Source organism: Phaeoacremonium minimum (genome assembly GCF_000392275.1).
Source record: "Phaeoacremonium minimum UCRPA7 unplaced genomic scaffold PA7_03_scaffold_156, whole genome shotgun sequence".
In the NCBI taxonomy this organism is placed as follows: domain Eukaryota; kingdom Fungi; phylum Ascomycota; class Sordariomycetes; order Togniniales; family Togniniaceae; genus Phaeoacremonium; species Phaeoacremonium minimum.
Window position 1 is genome coordinate 20,249 of NW_006921063.1, and position 12,174 is coordinate 32,422.

The 12,174-nt window shown below is 49.1% G+C and overlaps 3 protein-coding genes across 3 annotated transcripts; 1 reads left to right on the plus strand and 2 right to left on the minus strand.

Annotated features, from left to right (window-relative positions):
* Positions 1 to 662: 662 nt before the first annotated feature.
* Positions 663 to 2,912, minus strand: UCRPA7_2282 (putative glycoside hydrolase family 3 domain protein; the record flags this gene model as incomplete). The annotated part of the gene is made up of 1 exon (XM_007914877.1): positions 663 to 2,912. One exon carries the CDS (start codon positions 2,910 to 2,912, stop codon positions 663 to 665), a length of 2,250 nt encoding a protein of 749 aa, XP_007913068.1.
* A 1,001-nt stretch (positions 2,913 to 3,913) lies between these two features.
* On the plus strand, positions 3,914 to 5,287 carry UCRPA7_2283 (putative salicylate 1-monooxygenase protein; the record flags this gene model as incomplete). The annotated part of the gene is made up of 2 exons (XM_007914863.1): positions 3,914 to 4,877; positions 4,929 to 5,287. 2 exons carry the CDS (start codon positions 3,914 to 3,916, stop codon positions 5,285 to 5,287), a joined length of 1,323 nt encoding a protein of 440 aa, XP_007913054.1.
* Positions 5,288 to 8,147: 2,860 nt separating this feature from the next.
* UCRPA7_2284 (putative n-carbamoyl-l-amino acid hydrolase protein) lies at positions 8,148 to 9,593 on the minus strand (the record flags this gene model as incomplete). Its single annotated transcript, XM_007914856.1, has 3 exons — positions 8,148 to 8,232; positions 8,284 to 9,382; positions 9,440 to 9,593. 3 exons carry the CDS (start codon positions 9,591 to 9,593, stop codon positions 8,148 to 8,150), a joined length of 1,338 nt encoding a protein of 445 aa, XP_007913047.1.
* Between the last annotated feature and the right edge of the window lie 2,581 nt (positions 9,594 to 12,174).

Genomic DNA, 12,174 nt, shown 5'->3' on the forward strand with positions numbered 1-12,174 from the left:
TGGGCGCCCAGAGTTATATGCAAAGTCTCGGCGCAAGGTCACAGTCACGTACCCAGTATCTCTGGCTTCGATATCTGGACGGTGGTTGGGCCACGGTTTAGAGTCGTGTGCCCCTGTGCGGGGAACCCCAAACCAGACAACCAATATCTCTCTTAGGAGCAAATCAATCCGCGGTAATTATTCAGAGCGCTGTAGTCCTCACATCTTGAAGTGGAGTTTGTGTGGGTTCAGTGGTCATCTCCGTACGCTAATTGCTTATTGGGGTGGGACCATCCTGTCTATAGCGTGGCCTCGATGGCGCCCCAGGTTAGTTGTTGAGCGCCCCACAATGTGAGAGATGCGCGGTCTCTCCCATATCAAGAATCCGGACACGGTTATCGTTACATATTAGTTCCCTTTCTAGAGTAGCTGTAATCAAAGGCTGGTAAAAACGCTCTAGAATAGACAAAATTGGCATCATGAAACCTCGTGGCGAGAAACATCTCACGTTGCTAGTAGGGGTGCAAACCATTGCATCGTAGCGTTATCAAGAGTGGTGGAGATAGATTACTATGCGCCGCAAAAGCAGCACAGTGGAACTAACCGCGATATTCCGCAGATCTGATATCTTGTTATCTCGAGTGGGCAATACGCAGTCAATGTTTAATGCATTATCTTGATAATCACTCCACTACAACATCAACTTCAGCGACAATGTCTCTGGAGCTCGTGCCTACAAAGCATATGTACTTCCCCTTATCAGCTCTCCACTTTCCTCCCGATGAAGGGCCGCAGCCTTTGCCCTCGACATCGAACCAAGAAACTGCCCTCTTATCAAGTTCAATGTTGGCGACTCTAGCTTCGCCTTTGGGAACAAACACTTTGACAAAGCCAACTAGCGATCGTGGTGCAGAGTCTCGACCCTTCTCCTTGATAACAGGCGACGGAGACATGTAGGCCTGTAGAACTTCAGCGCCACCGTAGTCCCCAAGGTTAGTCACGGTCGCGGAGATAACAGCTTTCGTAGAGCCGTCTATCGCGATCTTGCCTTCGACTTTGACATGCCAGATCTGGAAAGATGTATACGATAATCCAAAACCGAAAGGCCACAGAGGCTCGATATCTTTCGCATCAAACCATCTGTAACCGACTAGAATGCCTTCACCATATTCGGCATAGTCTCTTTCAGCATCCCCTGGAAACCATGGGTTTGACCCATGATCTTCAAGTCTGCGTGGAAATGTGATGGGCGTCTTGCCGCTTGGAGTAACGCGGCCGAGAAGTACATCTGCTAATGCATTACCATTCTCTTGACCTTGGTACCAAGCATGGACGATTGCAGGGGCTACGTTAACCCAAGGCATAGAAATAGCACAGGCAGACTGAGTTACAACCACCGTGTTAGGATTGGCTCTGCAGATTGCATCTACAAGCTCATTTGTCCTGCGAGGTAGCTCCAGTGACGTTCTATCAATTCCTTCTTTCTCACTGTCGTTGTTATGACCCACGACAAGAACAACCGTGTCTGCACCCTTTGCTGCGGCAACGGCCTCGTCAAAGAGAGCCTGTTCGTCAATACGAAGCTGCATTCCGACACGGACACCTGATAGAGTATGGAAAAGAGTGTTGTCGTGAGGCGGAATTGGAGGAGGTAGTACAACGTTGTCAATGCGGAAAGAATAACTCTTTCCAGCTTCAAGATTGACCTCCGCGAAGCGGTTGACACTTCCGCAATTCATGAAGGTGCCTCCCGTCTGAGTCCAATCGTGGTTATCGATCACCAGATTGTCGTCTAGGAAGAACTTGGCCTTGCCAGTATTCGACAAGCTGAAATCATATGTGCCAGTGGTAGTTGGGGTCAAAACTCCGCTAGCTCGATAGCAGTGAGGTTTCCCTCTTAGAACCTCGGGCGTATCACCATCGCTCATCATGAATAGGATTGAGTTCTGCCAGTGGGATGTACCAATCACAGAGCCCTCAAATTCATGACCTGCGTAGAAATCAACCTGAACGCCAGTTTTGCTACCGTCCGCGGTCTTCAGCATGTTTCCTGGCAGTGGAGGCTGGATATTCGTCCGAATACCCTGACTAAATGATATCTCAATCTCAGGATTGACCTCTTTCGTTGCTTCCGAAAGCGATTCGTAAGGATTCGTCAGGTAGAATGGCCGAACGGCAGCACTTCCGGTGCCGCCTGTCGTTGGCTTTTGAGCATTTGGCCCGATTATTGCTAGCTTTTTGATAGCTTGAGGTTTGAGCGGTAGGACTTTTTGATTTTTAAGAAGTACTATTGCACCGGCTGCAGCTTCTCGAGTAGTTTGACGAAACTCGGGGAGATCCGAGTATTGCTCCTTGCCAGTAGTAACCTCTTCAGGATCTAGCAGACCAGCTTTGTTCAAGATCTTGAGGAGTCTCTTCACAGAGGCATCAATATGATCTTTCTCTGACACCTTGCCGGATTTGACAGCTTCTAGAAGAGCTTTCCCATACCGGATTGGTGGTCCCGGCATTTCCAAATCTGTTCCTGCGACGACGCTCTTGACCGTGTCGTTTAGGCCACCCCAGTCACTCATGACCAATTCGTCAAAGTCCCATTCCTTCCTCAGGATATCTTGTAGAAGGAAAGTGTTGCAATCAGCATGCTCTCCATTGATTTTTGGGTACGCCGTCATAGCACTCCATGGCTTCGCTTCAAGGGCCATTTCAAATGGCTTCAAATAGATCTCACGCAGTGTTCTCTCGTCAATCTGCTCGTCCATATTGAAGCGTCGGGTTTCCATATCGTTAGCCACATAGTGCTTCATGCAAGCACCGACGCCGCTCTGAGACTGGACACCTTTTATGTAGCTCGTCGCCAAAACTCCTGTTAAGTAAGGATCCTCGCCGAAGTTTTCAAAGTTTCTACCGGCCAACGGTGATCTCGATATATTCATGGTTGGCGCGAGCAATACATGAGATTGCTTGCTGCGAGTTTCAGTGCCAAGAATCTCCCCAATGCGCTCAATCAAAGGCGGGTCGAAAGTTGCACCCAGTGAAATGCCGCATGGTATGAACGTCGTATAAGTCCCGTCAATCCACGTAGCGCCACGGACACCTGCTGGACCGTCGGTTGTTTTCAGACTCCTGATGCCCAGTCTATCGACATTGTAAGTCTCCCACATGTTCTTGCCTGCTAGAAGAAAGCATTTTTCTTCCAGGGTTAGCTCCTTGAGGAGCCCGTCAATGCGGTCGTGCTGCGCCATGAGGAATGTCTGAAGCTCGTTTCTGAGCTATTGCGACGATATTTGTCACTCTGGAAAGTAAGCAAGACGAAACATCGTAGATGTTGAAAGTGAACAGCAAAAGCTGCTCCAGCCGCAGCAGCAGAACTCCGCTGGTGGATATGTTTTGGTGACGTAAAATCGTGAGCCAGGAGACGCTATAGTGGGGAGAGACAGCGCATCTCCACAGTCTCTCTCGGAGACATCCCGCCTGCGGGTTCTGCACAGTCGGTGAATGTTCACGCGTTGAGCTTCTTCAGAACTTCCGGAGAAGTCAACTGGAAACGCCTTCTGGCTCGCATTTGTCTCGGCATTTTTCCAACGTGTCGGGTCGCGTACTTCGTGGGTCGAACCTCGAGTCAGGTCCAGACGGCGTTTCTTAGCGCAGTTCTCCGCAGATAGCAGTGTATCTGGCATGGACTTGGTGAACGGACATGCCCGCCATGGGTCGGAGAGAGGGGCAATGGCCGCTGTCGGCTATGGAGCGATTCAAATGCATGCGAGGCTATTCGCAGGCGTGCGCTATCTTACGTTCGAGGCGCTGGAGTTTTCTATACAACCCGGCTTCGTCGTTGATCTGTTCTTGGTTTGGTAGACTTTTTCTTTCAGCAGGATTACCACTAAGCATCTTCCCTCCTTGTCCATTCACTCTGTTCAACAACTTAGCAGTCGAGATGGGTTTCTCGGACAAGCGCATCGCCGTCGTGGGTGGAGGCCTAGGTGGAATGGCATTCATGAATAGTGCGATTTACTCTGGATTGAACAATGTTCAACTCTACGAAGCCGCGCCTCAGTTCACAGAAGTTGGCGCGGGTGTGAATATCACTCGAAATGCGAATCGTGTACTGGATGCCTTCGGTATTGGCCCTGATATGCTCTGGAAGTCTTCACGAGACCCCCCTTGCTACATGGAGTACCGCCATTATCGAACCGGCGAGGACTTGGGTCATATTGCTGAATTCGGCGAGCCGAAATCGAGGCAAATACACAGAGCCCATCTGCTAGATGCCCTGAAGAAGAACGTCCCCGACGAGAAGATATCCCTTGGCAAGCGTCTGACTAGCGTCGAGTGGAGTGATGAGAGCTCTTGCTATGTGCTTTCATTCGCGGACGGGAGCAAGGCAGAGGCTGATATTGTGATTGGGTGTGATGGAATCAAGAGCGTTGTCAGACAGACTCTAGGGTTCAAAGACCAGCCAATCTACTCGGGACAGATGGTGTATCGTGGCTACGTTAGCTATGATGACTTGACTCCCGAGACAGCCGCTTTGCTCAGGAAAACAGTCAATTTCCGTGGTCTTCGCAAGCATGTTTTGACTCTGCCTATTGGAAATGATGAGTCGAAGACAGCCCGTGTGGGGATCATCGGTTTCATGACAGAGCCCCTAGAAAACTGGACCTCTGAGAGTTGGCTGAGCACCGCTCCGGTGGACGATCTCTATGAGCATGTCAAGGACTGGACTGGTGCTGTTCAAGAGATCATTACTGGTCTCAGGAAAGGATCTTCTGATGGCAAGATCTTGAAGCAAGCTCTGTATGTTCGGGAGCCAAGTGAGAAGTGGTTTGGCGTTCAGCGAGGATCCAATTCCGGTATGATCCTGATGGGCGACTCTGTACACTCTACACTGCCTCATCAAGGTGAGACAAACGCATAGTCAAATCATCGGTTAATGCTAACCTTTACATTAGGACAAGGAGCCTGTCAAGCAATGGAAAGTGGCTTTGCATTGGCACAAACATTGAAGAATTGGAAGAGTGACGATTTGGAATCCGCATTCCAGTTCTTCCAGGACTTCAGAAAACCTCGCACTGATCGCATCACTCAGTCTAGCTATGAGACTGGCAAGATGGCTAGTGCAGATATTCCAGAAGAGTTGTGGGCGACAAGCTTCAGCCCGGAGGTTGTTCGCGAGCGGATGAGATGGGTGATGGAATATGACCTCCTGAAGGAGTTGTCAAACCGCTTGGCCGGGCCAGAGAATGCTGGTACAACTTCCGAGAGCACAGATGGATCGGGTGCTCCACCACCGGTCAAAGTTGTTTGCTAAGTTAAAGTGTAATGCATCTAGAATACAAAAAGTTAAATGTTGAACACAATCACACGACTTCACAATAATGACTTCCAATTTCCTTCCTTGTGGTGCTACATAGAATGCAAGCCTCCTGAGCGAAGTAAACCAATTAGATGTCAACCCTATTTGATTTCATGCCCTGCGTCTGGATTTGCACCGCGTAAAGCCCCCTGCACCAGCTGGTGTTTGATAACGCGAGATACTACGCTGATCTCCGCGCGCCCCCTGATGCTAATCACGTCGCAGCGTTATCACACGCCCAAATAAGTCCCCTAATAGTTATCTAGGGATCACCATTTGTTATCTCCTAGCCTTGGCATGCTGTTTCGAGTGTAGACCGGTTTATCGTGTTTATATATGAATTGGTGGGCAGAATCCTCGAGACCACAAAATTGATGCCTGAATCAGCACGACTGATTGCCTACATTCAATATTACCAGTAACCAGTGGCGCTTTCACTGAAGTAAACTAAGAGTTCTCAGTCCACCATCAGAGCTCATTATGGCGGCAGAGACAGCTTCCCCAGTTGCCGTCGCAGCACCTATCGATGAAAAAAAACCGGGTGACTCTCAGGATGGCTTAAATTCTTCTGTTGCGGAGTTGCCAGTTTCTGAGCAAACTACATTGCAAAGATGGGTGAACAAGCTCGATCGTTTACCAGGTTTAGAGACGAGAGGCATTGAGCGCGTCCCCGAAGAGCTCCGACACCCCAAAGTAACATCTGGTTCTTACGTACAAATGTTTTTGATTTGGTTTGCGATCAATTGCACAGCCAACAATATGGTAAATGCTATACTTCTCTTGCTCCTTTGTCACAAAGAAGTTACTGACGTGCATTTTCAAGACCATGGGAATTCTTGGGCCAGTGGTTTTTGGCCTGAGCTTCACTGATTCGATACTGTACGTGAAAACACATTGGTTCTGGCAGAAATCGTAACTGACTTGAGGAGCAGCTGTTGCCTCTTTGGAACGATATTTGGGTCGGCATGCACTGGATATATATCGTCATTTGGACCGATATCCGGTCTCCGGACGCTGGTGGTCGCGAGATACTCAATGGGGTATTGGCCATCAAAGTTGTGCGTTCTTTTAAACATGGTTATCGAGATTGGCTATGGATTAGTGGATTGTCTGGTGGCCGGACTTATCCTCAGCGCAGTAAATGGCCATGGAATGACCGTCATCGTGGGAATCATTGTATCTGCCATCATCACCTGGGTAGTTGCGACTTTCGGTATCAAGTGGTTCCACACCTTCGAACGGTATGGAGACTACAAATTCCCCCGCTAGTACCTCAAGCTCATATATCCGCAGATACGTTTGGGTTCCAACGGTCCTCGTGCTCTTCATTCTGATCGGTTCCGCTGGCCCCAATTTCAATACCGCTTCGACTTCCTCAACTACCGGCGCTGCACTTGCAGGAAATCGGTTGTCTTACTTCTTTCTCACTGCTTCGGGTCCCTTGGGTTGGGCACCAGCCGCTGCTGACTTTTACTCTTACTATCCATCCTCCACCTCTCGAGTTATGACGGCTACAATGACTACGTCAGGTATCACTTGTGGCAAGCTCCTGATCGAATTTCTTGGAATTGGTCTTGCCTCTGGACTAGCTACAATGCCCACATGGGCCACTGCATTTGACCACTCCGCTGGAGCCTTGATTGCCGAAGCTTTCGCACCTTTAGGGAACTTTGGCGGCTTCTGTGCCGTAGTACTCGCCATTTGCATTTCAGCCAACAATATCCCAGGAACCTACGCAGCAGCCCTCAACTTTCAGATGTTGGGTAGATTCGGGGCGAAAATTCCGCGACCCGTCTGGTCCACAGTTGTGGTGATAATCTACACCGTATGTGCTATTGCAGGTCGAGCACAACTCTTGAGCATCTTCTTGAACTTTTTAGCTTTGATTGGCTACTGGGTCATCATCTACTTCATTATCACTGTTGAAGAAGAATTCCTCTTTCGGCGACAAAAGGGGTTTGATTGGGCGTTATGGTCGAACAAATCGTACCTGCCCGTTGGATATGCGGCGCTGGTGAGCTTTCTCATTGGATGGGCAGGTGCCATTCTTTGCATGTACCAAACTTATTACACTGGTCCTATTGCGAAACTAGTTGGCCAAGGAGCTGATGTAAGTCTTGAAACCTTGCTTCCGACTTCCCAGAGACTTGCTAACGCTTACAGCTTGGACTTCCTGTCGCCATGTCATGGGCTGGTCTTATGTTCCCAATCCTGAGGCATATTGAGCTCAAGTTTATTGGGCGTTGATTTTGCCAGCGGCCACGTCTTTGCATGGCTCAAAGAGGGCTGTTTCAATCTAATTTTTCAAAGTCGGGCAAACCAGGAAACGAGATACCAATGATACCTTTATTCTTCACTAGAAGGCCGCAAGTTATCATCACATTTTCAATTGAAGCAGTTGAATGAGTTGTAATGATATATCGTAATACATTGTATTTCTGCCACGTGGATCTTCATGTCCCATCTACTAAATTTGAAGGGCTATGACATTCTACAAAGTGGTATAAATAGTCTGTTAGGCATTCACATCTCATCCCTAGGCCTTATCGAACGTCTGGTCCCAATGCAACTCAAGAGCCAGCCTAAATTTTCAGGGTCGAGCTTTATCTAGGAAGATAATGTCCAGTTGTTGACCTTTCTTCATTGCTAGTGCAAGAAGTCTGTCCAAAATTTCTAAACACTGTCCCAACAAAAGGTTGATTTATAAGATTTGTATTTTCGAGTATGAATGCTATATTTACGATGTTCTTCATTTAAAATTGTGGCTGGAGTTATCTCCAGTATGCATTGAGCTGTCATCACATTTGTACGTCTCTCACTTGCTTCCTTGAGTTGTCCTTCGCAAATAGTCATCATATCTCAGATATGCTCCCAAAAGTGCCTCGGCACCAGCGGCACAACTAGTGTCTTGTTAATAACCAACAGAAACTAGAGAGATATACGGAACTTACTCTTCAGGTCGAGAGTATTCTGCCGGATTATGGCTAACACCATCTCGACATCTGACAAAGATCATAGCAGTCGGCACCTTCAATGAGGTGTAGACAGAGTCATGGCCTGCGCCGCTAACGAGCTCCATTCCACAGTCAATACTCTTCGCGGAGTCTCGTACGCATTGTACCATAATTGGATCGAAGTGGAGAGCAGGCGAGATCCAAAAACAGTCGAACTCCATAGTCAGACCGTGCTCCTTGCAGATCTCCTCAAACCTAGCTCTACATAACGCCTCGACAGTCTCAACATCTGCATCTGCTGGTGCACGGATATCGAGTCCCATGCGCACCTTACCGGCAATTGTGTTGATACTTTGGGGCCCTGAGTTGATTACCGCAATTGTAGCGCGGGCTCCTCTAGCGGCAAGCTCGCCCTCGGTCACAAAGCGATTGGTTTCTACGATCATCTTAGCCGCTCCCAAGAGAGCATCGCTCCGCCGGTCCATAGGAGTTGTTCCAGTGTGAGCTTCGCGACCGACAACGTCTACATTGTACCATCGGATTGACTGCACGCCCTTTACGATACCGACTGCAGACTCGGCAGCATCAAGGATCGGCCCCTGTTCAATGTGAACCTCGAAATGCGCTGACAATGGATTTGCGTCATAGCTGCATGGGATTTCACCCAAGAAACCAATACGTTCTAGTTCCTGCTTCAGGGTAATACCGTCCATGTCCGACCGGTTGTGGCCATATTCTGTGGTGAAAGCCCCTCCCCAGACACCTGAAGACAGCATAGCTGGCGGGAATCTTGCGCCCTCTTCGTTGGTCCAGTTGATGACAGCTAGCGGTGCATATGTCGTAATATTGTTGGCATGGATAGTTTTTAAGACTTCCATTCCGGACACCACGCCGAGAATGCCATCATATTTACCACCTGTCGGCTGCGTATCAAGATGTGAGCCCAGTCCAATAGGCGGAAGGTCATTATTCTCTCCTGGCCGAATGGCAAAGATGTTGCCCATTGCATCCACCTTGACCTGGCATCCACACTTTTTGGTCTCTTGGATAAACCATTCTCGAACTTTACGGTCATCATCGTTGCATGTCAATCTGTCTAGAGAATAACCGATCAGATCGTGTAAAATTTCACATTTTCAGAGAGTCAACATACTCATGCCACCATCAGGTGTGTTTCCCCAGGTGCACGACTCCTCCAGCGTGTCGACCGTTCGTTTAGCATCCGTCTTCAATTTGGCGTAGTAATCTGGTAGCACAGGAGCAAGCTTAGCCGCCGGAGGCGGTATTTCAGTGCCTAGAGAACCCATTGTGGAAATATGATCACACGGTATGTGAATGAAGCGGAATTCAAGTGACAAGCCAAGACCTCTACACAGAATAATTCAGGAGATCACGACAAAGGCTATAACGATGATCTCTCAGGATTCCACATCGCCTCCACGCCGGTAGTCTATCACAAAGGTGGCAGGCGAAGCTCAAGGTAGCAGATTGTACTCGTCTGGCTCCAATTAAGGACGGAGAAGAGCGTATATGTCATGTTGACCAATGATCTTTTCTCAACTAGACAAAGCCCCGTGCTCGTAAGGGTCCCATAACCACTGCCACTAATAAACAGAATTTAGTCCGCACCAGTCTCCATCAATGAGCAATTTCGATACTTGCACTGGCCCATAGCTAAATGCGGCGCGCTCTCTCCTTATCGCTTTGTCCTTCTGCCATGATTAATGGTCAGTCGAAGTGGCACCCGCCTCCGACCCGCCGCTATTTTGCCGATGCTTGCTGGGCATGCCTGCCACGGCGCGATAAGCCTATAAATGCGGGGGCACAAGATGGTACTAGAAGTTATAATGACCACATGAGAATAGTCATGGCGCTGATACTAGACAGCAGCGGCCAGGAGCTAGCGCTCTTCTCCGTCAACGTAATTCTCGAATGATGATTGGTCGGATACGGACAAGCCGCGATGAAGTCCGCTTCAGGATATGTCCTGCTTTCAGTCCACCAAGTTTTGGACAACTCCACACATCCTGGGGAAGGGTCGCGCAGGCTGCGTGCGCATATCCGATAGGAAATGGCTTCGCGATGTCAGCGAGCGATTCTCTCGTGTTCGAGATGCAGGAAGCGGAAGATGAAGGTACGGTTCATCCAGAACCCCTGGTTCTCAAACTCGTTGCCCCGAGACTCAATTGATTGACATCTGGTTCTTGACGTGTCCTTGCAGTGTGATAGGAAACTACCATCCTGCTCTCAATGCGTCTCTGCCAAATCCGAATGCACCGGCATATCAGCAAATACAACAACGGACGTACCGCGTAGTATTGTCCAGCATCTTGAGTCAGAAATCGCGAGACTAGAAACAGAGCTGGTTCACGATGGACGCCTCGAGGTTGTGCAAGCATCTGATATACTTTTGCAGATGCCAACGTCAGTTCGACCTAGCACCGAAACTGCTGGACGAAGCTCAAGTGAACAAACATTGAAGGATGGGACCCAAGGTCTGGGCCACCATGGCCAAGACACGCCTTTGCGCACTTCAATATTGTCGAGCAAATCACTCCAAGCAATTGTGTCAGCAACTCTTCCATATGGTTCGGGCGCAACGGATCTCTTGTCAAGAGTCCGTATGGGTATGACCCCTTCATCTGCTAGAGTCGGTCAGAGGAGTAGAACGACAACCCTCAACCCAAAGGCCAACAAAGGCAGCATCCTCCTCAACGCCAATACTCTTCGCAGTATACCCGTGGACATCGTTCAACGACTTATGAGGAAATACCTCAACACTATACAACCCGATAACCCATTTCTTGTCGCTTCTACGGTTGTCCAACAATTTCAATCTGTTGTAGAGATTCTTGGCTGGCAAGCACAAGCGCAAAGTCCCGGTGCTGAACCTTTGCCAGTCATCGCTAGCCATGACTTCCTGATAGTGTACCTCGTACTCGCGATTTCCGTTACCCTTGGCTCAGCGAATGGGCATGAGGAACGATGCATGGCATTGTCGGTTCAATTATTTGAAGAAGGCATCCAGCACTTATATAGCCTTCCAACCTTTCCTTCAGATATAACTTGGCTTCAAACCATCTTGCTTGTCCTCCTCTACGCTACGGTCTTTCCACGATCAGCAAATGTCTGGGTTCTATCTGGCGCAGCGATGAGGTCATGCTTAGAGTTGGGTCTGCATCGAGAGCCACCAGAGTCCATGGGGCTAGACCCCGAAACTTTGGACCTTCGCCGTCGAGTGTTCTGGGCGGCATATTGCATGGATCGCTCTATATGTTCAGCACTCCAGCGACCATTATCAACGCCCGATGCAGCGATCAACACCAAGTTCCCTGCCCTTATGGAAGACGATAGCTTCTTAGGATCCATCACTTACCATCAGCTCATGTCTGAGATATTCCATGTCTCCTTTCAGCGCGAGCCTATTCCGCCCGGTATGGCTTGGGACGATTGGCTTGCAGGCATGGAGAATCGCCTAAAGTCTTGGAATAGTTACTATAGTCAGGCCACGCCACATCACGAGACTATTGAGTTCAATATGGCTCGTGGCTTGATGCTGCTTCACCGGCCTTCACCGCGTGTGCCTATGCCGTCACAGCGTTCTTTGCTGCTTGCTTTTGAAGCAGCTTCTACAGCCGCCAGGATCCATCGGGACCATATCCGGGCGGGATTCTTTCGGCGCCCTTGGCTATCCGCCCACCACATGCTTGAAGCTGCTACCGTGGTTCTATACTGTTTGAGGTACGGTTGGGAAGCAATCACTGAGCGTTTTAATGCTCCACAAATTTTCGATATGACGAAGCTTCTAACAAGCAACTTCCTCGCCATAGCGGGTCAGGGTTGGCCGGAAGTCAGTATATATGCAGGAGTTTACGAGCGACTTCTTGG